The following is a 19,085-nucleotide window of genomic DNA, read 5'->3' as shown; positions in this document are numbered from 1 at the left end:
CACCCGGGGGGGGGGGGGGGGGGGGGGGGGGCGCTGGGGTTAACGGCCTCTCACCAGGCGCCTGCGCACCGGGGGCGGTTGCGGCCTCGACGGGACGGGAGGCAGCGGAGGTGAGAGCGGCGGGGCGCGGTGAGACTCCTCTTCCTTCCTCGGCCTTCATTTCGGGTTGTCCTGAGGGGAACGCGCTGCCGCCCCCCGGGGTTGCGTGGCCCTGTCACCGGCTGAGGCCGCCCCGGGCTGACAGGGCCGCGGCCGGGCAGTGCGGGCCTTCCCTTCAGCCTCTCCAGCCCGGGGTTTAGACCTCTACATGGAATGCACGGCCTGGGTTTGTGGGACAAACTCGTCCTGGGGCGTCCAGTGTGTCCAGGTGGCCAAGAAGGCCACCAGCATCCTGGCCTGTGTCAGGAGCAGCGTGGGCAGCAGGAGCAGGGCAGTGATGGTGCCTCTGGACTGGGCACTGGTGAGGCCTCACCTCCAGGGCTGCGTCCAGTTCTGGGCCCCTCACCACAAGAAGGACATGGAGGGGCTGGAGCGTGTCCAGAGGAGAGCCACCAAGCTGGGGAGGGGTCTGGAGAACAAGTCCTACGAGGAGAGGCTGAGGGAACTGGGGTTATTTAGCCTGGAGAAGAGGAGGCTGAGGGGAGACCTCATTGCCCTCTACAGCTCCCTGAAAGGAGGGTGGAGAGAGGTGGGGGTTGGCCTCTTCTCCCAAGGGAATCATGAGAGGAGCAGAGGAAATGGTCTGAAGTTGGGGCAGGGGAGGGTTAGATGAGATATTGGGAAGAATGACTTTCCTGAGAGGGTGGTCAGGCACTGGAAGGGCCTGCCCAGGGAGGTGGTGGAGTCACCATCCCTGGAGGGATTTAAGAAACGTGTAGACGTGGCACTTCAGGGCATGCTCTAGTGCCCAAGATTACTGGTTTGTGTCTGTTTGTGGGTGGGTGTGGTGTTTTGATTTTTGGTGGGTTGTTGTTTTTTTTTTTTGTGGTTGGACTCCATGATCTCCAAGGTCCCTTCCAACCATGAAGATTCTGTGATTCTGTGATAAAATGATGCTGGGGCAATAAACCCACTTTTTTTCCCATCAGCATAGGAGCTGGTATTTAACTAGAATATGTGGAGTTACTGTTTGAGCGAGGTTTTGGGTATAAATGGTGTTTTTTCCTCTCCCTATGAGGCTCTGCTGTTGTACTGGGTGTCAGTGTACTTGAGGTCCCACTAGTCCTACCAGTCATTTATGGATAATAGAGGAACTTCTGTCTGGTGCCAGTTGTGTTTCTATCTGCAAGACATATCTCTTTATCTGTTCTGTGTTCTACCTGTACTCAGTTCTGTGTCCTGACAAATTATTGCTATGTTTATATAACAAAACCTATACTTGAAATGTTCTGATAGGAACATTATCAAGATAATTGAAGCATCTTTGCATTTTACCTGGCTTTTGTAGCCCCTTCTACCTGCTTAGGATCAAGGCTGAAAGAGGCAAAGACCATTAGATCAGGATGATTTGACTGGGGAACTGGGGTTTTTTATAGTGATTTATCTAATCTTTGTGAATCTGCAAGTGTTACAAAACTGTTACCCAGGTCATCGCTTACAGACTGGATCACTTAAGTAGGAAATACTCAGGAGGCTTCTGAAAGGGGTAAGTCTCAAAAACTAAGCAGACTCCCAAAATTCAGAATGCCATTGCATCATTGGATGAATTTCTGGTCTGTTGAGGGTGTATCAGAAATAATGTATGATATACTCTTTTGTATTTCACGTTGCTCATGAAAGTAGAGATGTATAGAAGATAAGATGGCTTGTATTGCTTCATAATACATAAAAATATAGACTTTAAATATGCTTTTAAATGACTGGGATCTTGTAACTGTCTTGTATAGAGTCTAAGCCATTTCATATTTGCATTTAGAATAAACCCCTAGAACAAAGCATGGGGGGCTAAAATACAGAAAGGACAGATTTGGGGTTTAAGATTCCAATCTTCTAATTTAAGATATTCAAAGTCATTTAAGCTATATTTAAAAATAGACTAAGCTGTATGTTAGCAATCTTCTGCAATAAATTACAGTGAAGATTCTAGTATTTTTAAGCAAAAAGGCCCTGAGCTGTAGACCGTATTTGAGAATGTGCCTGTGTGTAACCACAGTTAGTTTTTCAAAGCCTTTATGTATATTGAGGTCAGTGTCTAAATGTGGGATCTTGTATATGCATGTACCTTTCAAGACTGAGGCTCTGTAGTTGCTAATGTTTTTTTTGTTAGGTCTTTTTGATAGTCACAAAATGTGGGGAAAAAAATCTGGTAACTTAGACCAAGCTTTTAATACTTTTAAAGTTATTTTTGTCAGAGGAAAGGATAGGCGAAACTTCCATATTCCAGCAAGGAGAGAACAGTGCAGTCCAGACCAGGGGAGGAGAAAATTAGAATTTTTTTTAAAAATAGCCATAATAATATTTGTGTTAAACTATCCTTTTGATAGGCTGTATATCTAAGAAAAGATGGCAGACCCCTGGCAAGAATGTATGGATCATGCAGTTGCTTTAGCAAGGAAAGCCGGAGACGTAAGTATAAACTATTTATAAATAATAATGTTATTTATTGAGTCTAGTATGTATAGAGCTTTTGAAGGAGCTTTGATGTTGGATATTCTTCTGAGGAGTATTTTGTTAAAAACATAAATTAGCACAGTCATTCTGTGATGTCCAGGTTCAAGATTGGAGTGTCTTTCATGTTTACAGCTGGGTTAATTTAAGAAAACAACTTTGCACCTTTCTTTGGACCAGAGTCTGATTAAAGAATAAGCATTATCTTTTGTTCCTTAGTTTTGATTTAAAAAAAAAAACCAAAACAAAACATTCTGAATTGTGGTAAACAAAGAGGATGTCTGGTTTTACCCTTAAACTGCACCTGTGTACCTTATTATTTTACCACCCGAAACCTGTTGACGGTCTTTCTTGCAAACTCCTCAGTCAACTTTATGCAGTGGCTTGTTGTTGGCACAAGGTAGCCATGTCGTGTTCTCTTTATGAAGACTGCTTTCCTTCTGTAAATAAGAAGCACCCCTTTGTGATCTAAGAAGGCTTAGGACACAAAAGAGTTTGCCCATCTTGGCCGAGCCTCAGCGTAAGAGTGGTTACTTAATGTTCAGTTCTTGGTAGTTCTCCTTGGTGCAGTGGAATGCTGTTGCAGCCAGACAAGATAGCACATGTGTGAATTCTGTCCCCTGGAGCTGCAGGATCTGCAGAACGTTGTCCCTGCAGTGACCTCATTAAAGTCTTCCTGCAAAATCTTTCTAAGTAATAATAAAATAATTCTGTGGGCTGTGAGGCATGGATTCTTGCTTAAGCTGACTCTGATTCTTTTTAAGATCATAAATGCAGGGTCTGGCTGAAAATAGCTGACTTAAGCTCAGTCTTAAGTGTTTCATTCAACTCTGGTATTGAAATTTATAAATCTAAAAATTGTCCTAACAAAAGAGAGCTCAGTTTTATGCACTGGTGGATCTTGTAGTACTTGGATTTAAGGTCATGTAAAAGTGTGTACTGAGAGAGATGGAGATAGCTGGGTAAGGCCCATCTCCTGCAGTTAGCTCCAGGTTTTGTCGTTGCTTGTATTTGTAAGTGCAGTATAGAAAATTACAGTAAAAATTAGGCTTAAATTTTTTGGGAAAACTGCTATTTTCCATACTGATAATGGAGAAACCCTTTTCCCCCCGCCTTTTGTTAACAGATGATTCGTGGAGCACTCAAAGAAGAAATATCTGTTATGACTAAAAGTTCGCCGGTAGATTTGGTGACAGAAACCGATCAAAAAGTAGAAAACTTCATTATTTCTTTGATAAAAGAAAAGTATCCTTCTCACAGGTATGGGTTCTTATCAATACACTTTTTATAGAAGGAGGGGAGAGGTGACTAGAAGAAGAAAATGGACAGTTTGTGATTTTGCTTGGTAAAATTTCATTACAGTTGGCATGCTGGAAAGTGCCACAGTTCTCCCTTACCCTCAGTATGTTAAGTATTTTAGAGTAGTAATGGGTTGAAGTTTTGCCCAGGGCTGTAGTAACAAAACAAGGTGTCCCCAGGGTCTACTGACATGAATTGACCCTTGCTCAGGACTTAGGCTGAAAGTTACTTCCAGACGAGCCAGCCATAAATAAGGTCTTGGTTATTTGTGTTGGAGAATGAAAGATGGCCCCCAGTTGAAACTGTGGATGGGTCCCATGGTGCTGAGCATGCCTTTGGCAAATCTTACACAGTTTAAGAACAGCAAATATCCTTAAAAGACGACAGGGTATTCTGATTCTGCAGAACTGAAAGTCTGTCATACAAAACACTGACTTTTTTAATCATCTTCCCTTTTTTTTGTCCCCCTCCTCCTTCCCCCCTCTGAAATAAATTTATTCTTGATATACAGTCTCTACACAGACTTATGGAATGACCTTGAAATAACAGTTTCTGTGACAGATAATACTTTTAGAATATTTTAGCTTCTTTTTATATTAGATAATCGATATCACATTAGACATACTGGTGTTGAATTTCTTCTTTTAACAAATTGCTCTTCTGCCTAAATAACTATGCAGGCTTTCTTTTCTCTTCGTGAAGATCTGCTGCTTTTTGGAAACACGGTGTTTCTGAGCAATCACCTTCGCTTCCATAGTTAATCATAAAACTCCTAATCAATATTAAAAGAACTTTATTTGGTCAAGCAGTTCTCCTCATTTTACGTGTTTGTGGAGGAAGGCGTGTGTTTGATGTGTACTTTTCACAGGTTGAGTAATACGTGATTAATTTAAAAACATGCAAAAGGCATGGAAGAGAATTCCACCCTCTTAGACTCATCCCAATAATTTTCCAGTTCAAAACAAATATTTTCATGAGCAGCAAAATTTGTGAAATTTGGGTTCCTGTGGCACTGTGCCTTGTGTAGCCTTTAGTTTTAGTGTTATGCTTGGGCAAGCACTCAGCCATCTTCTTCAGGAGGAGCTCTGGTTTGGATTTCATCCCTTTACCATGTTACCATTTTTGTAAGGCTTGTAAAACTGAACAGTTTTGAGACTAACAACTTTCTGTCATGTTTGGATGGAAATCAGACTACAAATTTAACAGTTGCTGCAATGGTCTAACCAGATGCATATGACCACAAGGGCTTGCTTCAGTTAAAACAGAAGCTAAAAAGTACTGTTCTATAGTACAAATAAGCTGAAAGTTATAAATACCTACAAGTATTCTGACTAAAATTGGATGATGCTGTTACTGGAAAAAATGGTGAAAATGTCAATGTAAAAATGTAAAGTTAGTTCCATAAAGTTCTTTTTCCCACATATTGTGCTAATCTCTGACATCACAAATAATGGTACAAGCTTGGTCAGTGCGGTCGGTGCTTTCCAGATTAATTGTGTATTTCTCAACTTTTTTCCATATGATCACTGATGGTACAAAACCCTACCTCTCACTTTAAAAATTGTAATTTCAAGGGCGCTATTGTAATTGAGAACTCTTAAACAATTTCTTTTTGCCTTTTAAACGTGTTTGCTACTCTAGCTTCATCGGGGAAGAATCTGTTGCAGCTGGAGAAGGCAGCATTTTGACAGATAACCCCACATGGATTATTGACCCTGTTGATGGAACTACCAACTTTGTACACAGGTCCACCTTTCATTTTTTTAACGTTAGCAACTTCAACTGATTAGCTTTTTTTTTTTCTTTCTCTAGTCCCATGAAAGTAAGGGTTTTTTCACTTTTAAATTGCTTTAAAAGAGATGCTATGAACTTGTAAATAGTTACAAATTGCTATTAGCCATTATTAAGAAGTTTTTGTAATCATTTTAGTATTTCTGTATTACAGTAATCTCATTCTGTAACTGACAGCAGCTGTTCCATAAGAGGCCCACACTACATAGCAGGAGGCAGCAGCACAGGTGCCAAAGATAGGAAGGCAGATTTTGACAGTGAAGCAACAGGACTCGGAATTCAGAGTTGCAGCATCTTCAGAGAGGCAATAGCAGCTCCCACTGCTGATTTCTAAGAAATTCCAAATTCTTACTGTGAAAGCAAGCAGAGTATCACCAGTGATTGTCTAGTGGTATTTTGTACCAGGGTAAGGAGGGAAGTTTCAGTGTAGCACTGACTGCCTATTCCTCTGTCTTTGAAATGTGATAGATTTTGGCCCTGATGAGCTTTTCTGAGCATACTTGGTTCTAATTTTGAAATGACTGCCGCTGTATGCACCACGGATTTAAACAGCTGCTGAATCTTGCTAAATAACATATTCAAAAAGCTGTGAGAAAACAACCTATTCTGCTGGATTTACAGACTTAAAAGCCTATGTGTTTTTGTAGGTAGTAATTGAGGCAAATGTTTTAGAACTGCAAATTTTGAAGAGTAAAAAAAAAAATATAATTTAAAAAATGTGCTTGGTTGGTTGTTAAAACCTTAGACTGAGATGCAGCCCACGATCTCCTATATACTCCCCCTGCCTTCCCTCTTTCCTCTACATTCTTTCTTCTCACTTCAATATCTGTCTGTCTTGTTGCTTTGGTGGAGAAAGTGGAGGTGGGGGGAGAGGTGATGTGCTGCTTTTGACGAAACCAGCATGTTCCTGCTGAGAAAGGTTAGTAGTGTCAATGTTTGCTTGTATTCTTTGGCTATAAAATAACAGTCAGTGAGCTAGCAGGGATGGCAGTCCCACAGCTCTAACAAGCTTAATTTCAGTGGATGGAAAAGTTTGTATTTTAAATGGTAATTTGTGTTCTTGGGCCTATTTTCATAGTAAATTATGCAAGTTCCAGAAACGTAGTATTTCCTACACAGTCCAAGTTTCTTTTTGAAATATACATTGCTCTGAACATTGTTTTTATTAACAGCAAGCATGGTAATGAAAGAAGCATAGTATCTCACTGTAAATTAGTGAAATGTTTTGTTTTGTAGGTTTCCATTTGTGGCAGTTTCAATTGGCTTTGTTGTAAACAAAAAGGTATACTTTTTATTATTTAATATCTAATCAATCAAAACCAAATTAATTCTTTGTTGCTAGCTGCAACTAAGACCTGTATTTTCACGGTAAACAGGAAGAAAGGAAAAACATACCTCAAGGTATCTTTACTATTTCTTGCAGATAGAGTTTGGAATTGTGTATAGTTGCATAGAAGACAAGATGTACACTGCCAGAAGAGGAAAGGGTGCATTTTGCAATGGTCAAAAACTTAAAGTATCAGGCCAAGAAGGTAAGCTGAACTGAGTTGCTTATTTCTAGTAATTACATTTATTTTGCAAATGAGGCATCACCCGTTTTAGACCTGGATATATTCCTGTTTCTTAGCTTACAGCTTTGTTTTGCAAAGAAAGGCTTTTCTAGGCCGTGGGTTGTTCAGTTTTGAGAACCAGCTTTTATGTTCTCTTCAATGCAAGTTCTCGATCTTTGCAAAATCAGGTCTCAGCAATTGAAGATTTTATTCCCTGTGTGTCCGTGTGGGGGGTGTGTGTTTTGTTTTTAATTCCCTGAATGTGTGTAATGGTAGATTTATTACAAACTCTAAAGAACAGTTGCAAACAGTTCAGCTTCTTCCAGGTGTGAACTAGTGGTTTAAATCAGCGTCACTCGTGTATACTACCCTATGTAAAGTAAAATCCACACTTAAAGTGGCACCTTTAAAGATCTGAGGACTGTTCTAATTTTTATAGCAATAAAATTTTATTTACTAATGACATTAATATAGATGCACCAGATTGCGCTTTGTTGACTGTATTTTATTTTTTCCTGCCATTTAAGCATGTAAGAACATGTAAGAACAAATTTTTATGCATTTGATATATGTAATATTTGTATTAAAATACCTTAATTTTATTCAGTCTTGTAAGAAAGTAATGATGTAGGCTCTGCTAATTACTGTTAGTGCATAAGTCGTACTGTTGGAAAAGCGAGGTTTTCTTTCTTTTCTAGACATTACAAAATCCCTTTTAGTAACAGAATTGGGCTCAAATCGTGATCCAGAGACTATAAAAATAATTCTTTCCAACATGGAAAGACTTCTCAGTATTCCTATTCACGGGTAAGATACTTCCTAATTTTTATATTTACTGACAGTGTTAATATTTAAATATGTAAATATGATCATTTTCAGGAAGGATGGGTTGCATTACATTTGACACCTTAAATGCGAAATACAATTGAAATGTTTTTGTCTAGTAGCTTCTGCAGAGAAACTCTTAAGCATGTTTAATTTTTTCAAGCTGGAACATATCTAAGAGATCCCTGACAATCAGTATTGAGCATAGTTGCTTTTGTTGGACTAAAATGTATTGTATTTACTAGTTAAAAAAATGAAATACAATTTTGTGCCTTTTTTTTTTTCCAGAAACACACAAGGAGTAAAACTGGGTAAACAGAAGCTATATTACATTTTTAGTTTCCTTTCCCTGTAGTAATGAAAATCATTGCTGTTTTTATATATATATCAGAAGACAAAAATAGATCTCCCTTTCCTGTTTCAGCACCTTTTTTTTTTTTAATTTGTCCAAGTAGGTCAAATTATACATAAACTGCTCATATTTTGGTTACATTCCCTACATTCTCTCCTTCAGATAAGCCACAGCCAACATTTCCACAAACCATTTTATGTCTAAAGGTGGTTTCAGTAGACAGTTTCTTGTTACTCAGCCCTACTTGTATTTCTGATGTAAAAAGGGTTTCAGTTTTACCTTTTTTTTTTTTTTTTTTAACACTTCACATGTAGATTTTTTTCTACTTTCAAGAAGTCACCCAATGTCATAAAGGATGTATGCTAAATTGTAGAATAGGGAATGGATTTTTAGGTATGTTGTCAGTTCAACTTTGGTATTTTATTTGTAAACAATAAATTGAGATTGGAATTGATTTAATTTGCTTCTTGCAGCAGCTTAGCTGCTATCAGTTACAATTTTATGTACATTTTACTGATAATTGAAGTAACTCAAATTATTTGTTCAAGACATGCTTACTCATTAAGTGCATTAACGTTTCCAAAAGAAACTGAAATTTGTAACACAAGGCTTTTGATGAAGTTATCCAGACCAAATTTGTGATGTCATTTCTTTTTTGTGATTACTGCTGTTAGAGTTTTTTGCAAGTCAGAGCTGCTTCTGAGTGTTACCAGAAAAACTGAAGAAACTGTTTTTTCAGCACTGAGAACAGTGTACACTCTGCTTGAATTCTTGTATTCGAAAAGCAAAGTAGAATATCTGTTATTGTTTCATGGGTAGATATCTTCCATAATATGTTTTAGGTGAAATAATTATGCTGTATTTCCACTCTAAAACCAAATTGCTTAACAAAATTCATAAATATAATTTCTGATGATCTTCTGTATGCTGCAGTAGCTTGAAGACCTCTCAGAAAAGCTTCATTCCCAGTTTTTTATTTGTTTCGGTGCCACATCCCATCACGTTTCCTCAGGCTCAGTTCACTAGGCCTGTGACGCTTCTGTGCTCTCTGTGCAGCGTACACAGACATTGGGACTTTCTGACTTTGTTCTCAACCGTAAAACCAACTGTGTCTCCTTTAGGATTAGAGCGGTTGGCACAGCAGCTGTGAACATGTGCCTTGTGGCAACGGGAGGAGCCGATGCCTATTACGAGATGGGGATTCACTGCTGGGATATGGCAGGGGCTGGAATCATCGTTACTGAGGCAGGGGGGGTACTGCTAGATGTCTCAGGTGAGTACGTGGGCATGTGTGGTACTCTCTTGGCCTTTTAAATAGCTCTGGAGCCCTCAGGATAGGAAAGATATGGACCTGATGGAGCAGGTCCAGAGGAGGGCCACAAGGATGATCAGGGGGATGGAGCACCTCTGCTACAGGGACAGGCTGAGGGAGCTGGGGTTGTTCAGCCTGGAGAAGAGGAGGCTTCAGGGAGACCTCATAGCAGCTTCCAGTACCTGAGGGGGGCCTACAGGAAGGCTGGGGAGAGCCTGTTTAGAAAGGCCTGCAGTGACAGGACGAGGGGCAATGGCTTTAAGCTGGAGGGGAACAGATTTAGATTGGAGATGAGGAGAGGGTTCTTCACTGTGAGGGTGGTGGAGCACTGGAACAGGTTGCCCAGGGAGGTGGTTGAGGCCCCTTCCCTGGAGATATTCAAGGAGAGGCTCGACGAGGCCCTGGGCAACCTGGTCTAGTTGGGGGTGTCCCTGCTGACTGCGGGGGGGTGGGACTAGATGGCCTTTGGAGGTCCCTTCTGGCCTGGGCAATTCTATGATTCTGTAATTGGGAGCAAAACATAGCTGAAGAGAGAAGGCAAAGAAGTTTTTCAGTCCTCTTTCCAAGTTACTGCTGCGGAACAGAGTTTCCATCCAGTTAATAGACAGAGAGATTCAATTTTATGTTTTTAAGCTACAAGACAACCTTTGCTCCCTTGGCTGAGCACCTGGAAGAGTGAGGAAAGACAGTAAACATACACTGAAGAGAATTTCAATGTAGCTCATATGAGAGAGCTGTTGTGTTATATGAGTTTTTGTCCAGGAAAACTTGGTCCTAGATAGCTATATATCATTTACACTTGATTTTTTTCAATGCTTATTTTCTTACCAACTTCTAACTTTAGGTACAAGCTAGTTACTTTGCTTGCTTTGATTTCTAGGTGGACCATTTGATTTGATGTCTCGAAGAATAATTGCAGCAAGTAGTCGGGCTATAGGAGAGAGAATTGCCAAAGCCCTCCAAATAATTCCTCTGAGAAGGGATGATGCGACTGACTGAACACCAAACCTACAGCTTCCATGTAATTATACACTGTTGTCTCATACTCCCATGTGGTCGTTGTTCTACACCTTGAACCTGATAAAAAGATAGAGAAATAGATGGTAGTCTTTCAGCACTGGTGGGACTGTTAAGTAGTGTTTTGGGATTGGACCAACGTTCTAAGTAAGCTTTTACTGTTAAGTGTTTCATTTAACATCACAATTACATAAAGATCTCTAAAAAGAAGCAAATATATACAGCTAATAGTTTCAAGTTCTATACTGCACTGGAAGGCGTACGAGAGACTCTTTGATGTATAGATAAGCAAAGATAATTTATACTTGTGGAACTCTGGTTCCACAAATGACAAAACAAAATTCATTGTCTTAGCACCACATCATCGCATCTGATCCTGAACCCCCAAAGATGAAGGCATTAGTGTTTATCCAGTCTTTCTCTACCCTGTCTGTTGATCAGTGCCATCAGTGTATCCATTTCCTTCCCTGGTTAGAGTTTTTGTAGAGGTAGCTCACACATTTTCAAACTTTCTTTAGCTGCTTCTGGTTTTGGCCCTAATTTAAAGCTGTTATTACTTAGCTGTCATGGTTTTTGTATTCATCATTCTACCTTTCTTACGGTAGGTAAACACATCCTATTCTTTAGGCTCTTATGTGGCCAGTATGCTTGCAGATTTATTACAGTTGCTAAAATAATATGTTTTGTACCAGAAAATATGCACATCTCCCAGAAATAAGTTGTGAGCACAACTTCTATCACCAAATGGATTTACTGTACATTGAGGTGAAGTGTGATTTGCATTTGACCATTGGAATCAGCTGATACTAGGTCCCCTGCATTATTCTTGGCAGGTGTAACTCCTGTTAATTTTGCTTAGGATTCTCCATGGATGAGTGTCTTTCAAAGTCTAAGGAATTATTAAAATTCAAGAGAGTTTTCAGTAACTCAGCTCACAAAAATATAAGCCTATAGTCCAGATTTTTTTACGTCATTTTCTGTAAGTTATAAAAGCACTGACCGACCAGGATCAGGTTTCCATTGTGTTATAGAGTGTACAGGCACAAAAGAAATACACATCTAAACCTAGAGGGTTTATAAATATAAGAAATGTTAGTAATTTCATTCTTGGTGTCAGTTGTTCTAAACTTTGAAAATTGTACTGGTTCTTTGAATTTTTGTATTGAAGGTTTTTAAAAGTATTGGTGTACTCTTCAAATAATTACTGCATTTAAAAAAAATATTTAACTTAGATAAATGTTTAGACTGATTTTTCCACATTTCCTAAAGAAAGTTGTCTCATTGGTAGTCCAGTAAAGACACAGCAGTGCTATGGAAACTCTGGCTTCTTGTACTGCTGTCCTGCTATTTTTATTTTGGGAAACAGTGTTCTCTGTTTTGAAGTTTCAGCAGATCTCTTACTGTAAATTCCAGTCTTTTGTATCAGTTGATTTTTGCAGAAATATTTAATTTGAAGTTGTATCTAATGCCAGACAATTAACATTAATGAGATTTAAAGGTCTTGTCAAAAAGCCAGGCTTACGTTAAGTTTACTTTTTAAGTTCCCATTGACAAGGATAGAAACTTTTTGATCGTTTCAGTGTAACTGATGTGGGATCATTATTATTTCTAGAGAAGCCTGTCTGCTGAACTATTTGGCGCTTCAAGTTATCTGATTTAGTGGGAGGTGTCTCTACCCGTGGCAGGTGGGTTGGAACTAGATGATCTTTGAGGTCCCTTCCAACCCAGTCCATTCTATGATGATCTCTGTGGCTTTCGTATAACAGATTCTGCATAATTTTTTTTAAACTGATTTACTTGTGAAATGGAGACGTGTCTAAAAAATACTTGAGATGGGAGAACACATTCGAAATAAATATGCTTTAGTGGCAGTGGCTTCAGATGTGCTTCCTTTCTCAACATCCACTGGAGTACTGTGGTGGATCCCAACAGGCTGGATTTGTGGGCTTCAGGCTTTCTCAGAGTCAACACTTTCTCTTCTTGGCTTCTGATTTACATAAATCATAAACTGTTGTGCCTTTAGATAAGTGAGATTATGCATACGCCTGCAGTATTGGAATAGTAACTCTAAAAACCTACTTTCAAGTGAGATCCTTAAGATCATCAAATTTGGTCCTCAAGAATATGGTTTAGTGTGTGGTATTTTGGTGGGTTTTTTTTTTTTTTGCTTATTTATTTTTTTGTCAGAGTTAGGTTGATGTTTGGACTAGATGATCTTTAAGGTCCCTTCCAACCTAGAGAATTTTATGATTCTATGACCATGGTGCATTAGTCATCTCCAACCTCAGAGCTCAGACTTTGCAGATTATCCTGCCTGTGATTTGTTTTGGAGGCCTATCAGGGGATTCAACCATGTAGCTTTCTCACTGTTAGCTTTCCTAATAATGTTCTTCCAGGAAAAATTTATACGAATTTCCCATCTTGGCCCTCTCACTCTATTTGTTTTGGAGAACAGCCTTTTTTTTTTTTTTTTTAACTCTATAAATATTTGTCGGCTTTCATCAATTTTCTGCGTTCTCTTTGATTTCAGCCTCCCTTTCAGGGGGATCAGAAATCTACTTTGTTTGCTACTTTGCTAAGATAACTCTTCATCTGGTATGTGGCCACTTCTTTCAGCATGTGAAAGGACACCAAAATGTAATTGTTAACAGGCATTTTATTTTTGATTTTGTGCTAGCCTGCAATTTTGGCAAATTTTTGTAGTATGTGTTTTTTGTAGTAAAACAGAACTCGTGATTGCTGTGTAATCAAAATGCTTTTGAGAGATTATATATGAGATAGAGTCTCTGAACGTTCGTAAAATACTTGGTTTTGTTGTTTTGAAAGATGGAGTGACAGAGATAATAATCTTAGGCTTTTTTTATAATAATCAGTTACCACAGATTGAACAGACTGTCGTGAGCATTCCTTATGAAGATACCAAGGTCTGGTACACAGGAAGCTTTCAGAGGTAGCTTTTCAGTGAACAACTCATGACTTCAGCTGGCAAATTTTGCTGTGGCTTGAAACTCAACTTGAGTGCTTGTGGCACTCAACTCTGGGTGAAGGACACTCAAAACTTGCAAGTGCAAGGAGAAGGAGAGCAGGTGGATTCAGCAACTGGAGCAAGTGAAAAGTTCCAAGAAATACTACTGGAAATCAAAGGACTGCATGGGCAAATTGTGCCACTCCCTTCTCCCACCTTTACCTTGAGAATGTGAATGGTCAGCATCATTGCTGTAGAGTCCACTGCTGTCCTTAACAAAGATCTTCACAGTGGGGGATACTGACTTTTAGGCTGAGACTAAACCAATCAGTACAACAAAATAAGTAATACTGATGATTAGCAGTTCTCTGTGTGAAAGCAGGGAGGCAGCCCTAGCCTATCATCCCTGTTCCTTCACCCTCTCCATTTATTGATTTGCTGATAGTTTGTGATTGCAGGTTGTCATGGAAAACAAAGCTTTGCTCCTGCTTCAAAGGAGGGTGTTGCGGTAGATTCAATCCTTCACAGAACCTTCTAGGTTGGAAGGGACCTTAAAGATCATCTTGTCCAACCGTCAACCTAATTTTGACAAAAATAAACACCCACACAACAAACAAAAAGCAACACCATCACTAAACCATACCTCCCAGCACTACATCAACCCGTCTTTTGAACACCTCCAGGGATGGGGCCTCAACCACCTCCCTGGGCAGCCCATTCCAATGCCTGAGAACCCTTTTGGGGAAAAAATTTTTCCCAATATCCAGCCTGAACCTCCCCTGGTGTGACTTGAGGCCATTTCCTCTTGTCCTGTCGCCTGGGACTTGAGAAAAGAGACCGACCCCCACCTCTCTACACCCTCCTTTCAGGGAGTTGGAGAGAGCAATAAGGTCTCCCCTCAGCCTCCTCTTCTCCAGGCTGAACACCCCCAGCTCCCTCAGCCTCTCCTCATAAGACTTGTGCTCCAGACCCCTCACCAGCTTTGTTGCTCTTCTCTGGACCCGCTCCAGCACCTCGATGTCTTTTTTTATGGTAGGGAACCCAAAACTGGACACAGGGAGCCCAAAACTGGACTTTTTTTTTTTTTTCTCAGAGCTTTTCCCAGCATGAAACTTTGCCAAAGTCAGCAAAGGCTTCAGGCTCTCACCCAGCCCTCTTAAGCAGCCCTGCAGAAAATCCCTTGCCTGCCCCCCGAAAAGAAATATGGACTATTCCTCGTAATATCTGTGATTCAAAGTTATGGTTTTAATTTTGCATAGTCTCGTGCCTTAGGGTGTGAACTAGACATTCAGATTAGGTATAAAAAAGGTCAATCTATCGCCTCAGAATGAAGCAATTTGAATAAGGGAGATCTCTTTCTTTTCCTGAGCTTCTTCCCACCCTCTCAAAGCCACCTGCTAATTCAGCTCCATTCACTACCTGTGAGCAAAGTGATTGCTTTTCAAGTCTGGACCTGTTCCTAAAGTGCTGATAGGGGCCTTCCAGCAGCAGGTTGGGTTTGGATCCACAGCAGTTGGCGTGGCTTCCTTTGTTTGCACAGACTCCAGGCCTGGGAATGACCTTGACACTGATGTGATGCCTCCAGATGCCTCCAGAGCCAGGCAGCCAGACCTCCCGGACGACAGAATCCACTCCATCTCTGGGTTACTGATTGTCCTCCCCCAAACAGGACAGGTGTCACGTCACTTTGCAGTTCGTACAACCTTCATGCAAAGATCTGTGGCTCCTCAAAGGTCAGCAAGAGCTTCTGAAGTCTCCCCCATGCCCGTTCTCTGCACCAACAGGGCAAACGGAACCACGGGCTGCATCCAGAAGAAACCACCCAGAGGAGCTTGCTGGGCTGGGAGCACATTGTGTTGATGTATTGAAGAGCTGCAAACTCTTGCCCGTCTGAGGAGGGTGGATTAGACCTCCCGCAGTAAAGCAGAAGTCATTTCCTAGCACAATGCAAGCCAGTAAGATGCTAAAAATAATGATTTGTGTATGTCCTGTTCCAGAAGTTTATAGTCCCCATCCCTGGCTGTGTTTAAGGGCCGTTTAGATGCAGTGCTGAGGGACATGGTGTAGGGGAGGACTTTGTAGAGTAGGGGAGATGGTTGGACTCGATGATCCCAAGGGTCTCTTCCAACCTAGACGATTCTATGATTAGCTTTATGCATTTTATACATTAGTATATATACATTTATTCATTAGTTTATACATTGTGTGCTGTAATTACTCTTGGTTTGCACTGTTGCGGTGATGATTTTTACACTGAGGTGATTCTCCCTACACCAATTTTGCTTTAGTTAGGAATCAGGCCTTCTGTACACTGTCCTCCCACTTAAAGTGGGAGGAAAAGAAGCCCAAATGTTCCTCGTATGAGGAGTGGTTGAAGGAGCTGGGACTGTTCAGTTTGAGGAAGAGGAGGCTGAGGGGAGACCTCATCACTCTCTACAACTGCTTGAAAGGACACTGTAGAGAGGTTGGTGCTGGTCTCTTCTCACAGGTAATTAACGACAGAACAAGAGGGAACGGCTTCAAGCTCCAACAGGGGAGGTTTAGACTGAACATTAGGAAGGAATTTTCCACAGAGAGAGTGGTCGGGCATTTCACTGAATTTCACTGAATTTCTAGAGTTGGAAGGGACCATAGAGATCATCTAGTCCAACTCCCCTGCTGAAGCAGGATTGCCCAGAGCTAGAGCATGTTGCTCAGGAGCATCCAGGCGGGTTTTGAAAATCTCCAAAGAAGGGGACTCCACACCCTCCCTGGGCAGCCTGTTCCAGGGCTCCGTCACCCTCACCGTGAAGAAGTTTCTCCTCATATTTGAGTGGAACCTCTTATGTTCCAACTTGTGCCCGTTGCCCCTCGTCCGGAACAGGCTGCCCAGGGAGGTGGTTGAGTCACCATCCCTGGATGTGTTTAAGGGACGTTTAGATGTGGTGTTGGGGGATATGGTGTAGGGGAGAACTTTGTTGAGTAGGGGAGATGGTTGGACTCGATGATCCCAAGGGTCTCTTCCAACCTAGACAATTCTATGAAACACAACAGCAACTACTGTAGCCCAGCAGGAGTGAAGCACAGAAGCCCACCCCCTCATCACGCCGTGGAAGATGAAGGTTTATGTTTGTTATGTCTGTCCTTAGCTCAGTAGAGACCATGCTTATGGCCACGTGAAGCAGTTCATTCAGAGAAAGGGATGCTACCCCCATACTTGAGAACTACTTTCAGAAGAGCTCTTCCCCCTCGCTGTGTGGAATCTTCCTCCTCTGTTGTCCCTTGGAGAGGTGGTCCTGTGCTGGTTCTCCTGCCCGTGTACACAGGCAGAGTTTGGTCTCAGAGAAGATTCCCAAAGACTCCAACCAAGCCGTGCTCCTCACCACGCCGGACAAAACACTAGATGGCAGCCGGAGCCAGGAAAACACCAGAAGACCCAGGGTTCCTTTTTTTAATAGACAAGATTCCCTTTTCCACTCCTCCCTCCCGTCCTCCTGCTGCTCTCTGTAATTATTTTTGGATACAACTGAATTATATATTATATATATTTGAGAATTATTCAAAAGAAGTACACCAGAAATTTTTGCGGACTTGGGCTCTGTCTTTCTGTGACTTGACAAGAAATTTGAAACAGGAGTTGTGCCAGCAGCGTTAGCATTCTCTCCTCTTCCATCTATCACAAGAACGTGAACTCTAAAAGAGATTAAAAGCCATAAAAATGATGAGATTATAATGCATTTAAGGCTGTAGTTATTTCCGCTGTATTTTTGCTGTCATAAGTTAGGATATGGCTTTTAGAAGCCTTTTTTTCAAGCCTACCAGATAATCTTCTGGGCAGGCACGTGTCCATCTGTGTGAGATACGGCACACTGGGACCACGGACACAAATGAGCCACCCTTTATGATTGTTGGGATGTGAATGTTTTATTTTCCAAGGAGAACACAAGCCTGGTGTTTTACTTCCAAGTCTCTTGTGCTGATGTACAGGAACTTCACCAGCTGTGCCTGCATTGTTCCCTGTACTGTATAGCCCGTTGAGACTGTATTTTTCAGAACCTGTCCAAGTGTGGGCAGGTAACTCATATCCCCTTATTTCATTATTTCACGGGTCCGTGTGTTGCATCCTATTAAAAGTTTCTCTGTGTTTTTGAGGAAAGTGGTGGCCTAGAGATAAGGAGCAAACTCATTCCTGCCTGAAGGCTGGCTGCTCACGTCAGCGTGGCTGATTCAGGGTTGCATCAACCCCCTTCTCAGGAAAAGACTTCCCTGCCCTCCCTGCAACACGCCTGGAGATGCTCTGCTGGAGCACCCCATCCAGAACATGCCCAGCCTTAGCACTCTGCCAAGCACGTGTCCCAGGGTGTCTGCAATGCCCTGTCTGTAGACATCATGGTGACTTAAAATGAGCCATTTACTCCGGTGTGAGTCAGCGTGATACAACCCTCTCCTCCTGTGGCTTCTCTGTGGTGTTGCAAGACAGCCGTGCTCTCCGTCCTCCAGCTGTCCTCAGCTGCAAATTCCCCTTTGGACAAGAGAATTTCACTGAATTTCACTGAATTTCTAGAGTTGGAAGGGACCATAGAGATCATCTAGTCCAACTCCCCTGCTGAAGCAGGATTGCCCAGAGCTAGAGCATGTTACTCAGCACTGCATCCAGGTGGGTCTTGAAAATCTCCAAAGAAGGGGACTCCACACCCTCCCTGGGCAGCCTGTTCCAGGGCTCCGTCACCCTCACCGTGAAGAAGTTTCTCCTCATATTTGAGTGGAACCTCTTCTGTTCCAACTTGTGCCCGTTGCCCCTCGTCCTCTCACTGGGAACCACTGAAAAGAGTCTGGCTCCCTCCTCCTTCAACCCTCCCTTGAGATACTTGTAGGCATTGATAAGGTCTCCCCTCAGCCTTCTCTTCTCCAGACTAAAGAGTCCCAGCTCTTTCAGCCTCTCCTCATAAGGGAGATGCTCCAATCCTTGAATCATCTTTGTAGCCCTACGCTGGCCTCTTCCCAGTAGTTCCCTGTCCCTCTTGAACGGGGGAGCCCAGAACTGGACACAGTACTCCAGTTGTGGCCTCACCAGTGCAGAGTAGAGGGGGAGAATGACTTCCCTTGACCTGCTGGTTACACTCTTCCCTATACAACCCAAGATACCATTGGGCTTCTTGGCCACAAGAGCACACTGTTTACTCATTGTCATTTTACTGTCCACCAGGACCCCTAGATCTTTCTCTTCAGTAGTTGCCTCTAGCGGGTCCACCCCTAACCTATACTGGTACCTGACATTTTTCTTCCCCAGGTGCAGGACCCTACACTTTTCCCTGTTGAACCTCATGAGGTTCTTCCTTGCCCAGCCCTCCAGCCTGTCCAAGTCTCGCTGGATGGCAGCACAGCCCT

At 41.8% G+C, this 19,085-nt stretch overlaps 1 protein-coding gene across 3 annotated transcripts; it reads left to right on the top strand.

Annotated features, from left to right (window-relative positions):
• The first annotated feature begins 32 nt into the window (after nucleotides 1-32).
• Nucleotides 33-12,629, top strand: IMPA1 (inositol(myo)-1(or 4)-monophosphatase 1). 3 transcript variants are annotated; one of them, XM_014965589.1, is made up of 9 exons: nucleotides 33-110; nucleotides 2,484-2,565; nucleotides 3,734-3,867; nucleotides 5,548-5,652; nucleotides 6,934-6,979; nucleotides 7,121-7,229; nucleotides 7,946-8,054; nucleotides 9,546-9,697; nucleotides 10,617-12,629. In XM_014965589.1, exons 2-9 carry the CDS (start codon nucleotides 2,503-2,505, stop codon nucleotides 10,733-10,735), a joined length of 837 nt encoding a protein of 278 aa, XP_014821075.1. In that variant the 5' UTR covers nucleotides 33-110; nucleotides 2,484-2,502; the 3' UTR covers nucleotides 10,736-12,629. The 3 variants fall into 3 exon arrangements, with proteins under 3 accessions (XP_014821075.1, XP_014821077.1, XP_014821078.1); XM_014965591.1 differs by having other exon boundaries at nucleotides 55-129; XM_014965592.1 differs by lacking the exon at nucleotides 33-110 and adding an exon at nucleotides 1,576-1,645.
• The last annotated feature ends 6,456 nt before the right edge of the window (nucleotides 12,630-19,085 follow it).

Source organism: Calidris pugnax, unplaced genomic scaffold (assembly GCF_001431845.1).
Source record: "Calidris pugnax isolate Ruff unplaced genomic scaffold, ASM143184v1 scaffold41, whole genome shotgun sequence".
Taxonomy (NCBI): domain Eukaryota; kingdom Metazoa; phylum Chordata; class Aves; order Charadriiformes; family Scolopacidae; genus Calidris; species Calidris pugnax.
This window is presented reverse-complemented; position numbering and strand designations above follow the sequence as displayed.

Coding starts and splice junctions, on each gene's coding strand:
- IMPA1 (XM_014965589.1), top strand. CDS start 2,503: ATGGCAGACCCCTGGCAAGAATGTATGGATCATGCAGTTGCTTTAGCA. Junction 3,868..5,547: donor GAAAAGTATCCTTCTCACAG/GTATGGGTTCTT, acceptor TTGCTACTCTAG/CTTCATCGGGGAAGAATCTG. Junction 8,055..9,545: donor CTCAGTATTCCTATTCACGG/GTAAGATACTTC, acceptor TGTCTCCTTTAG/GATTAGAGCGGTTGGCACAG.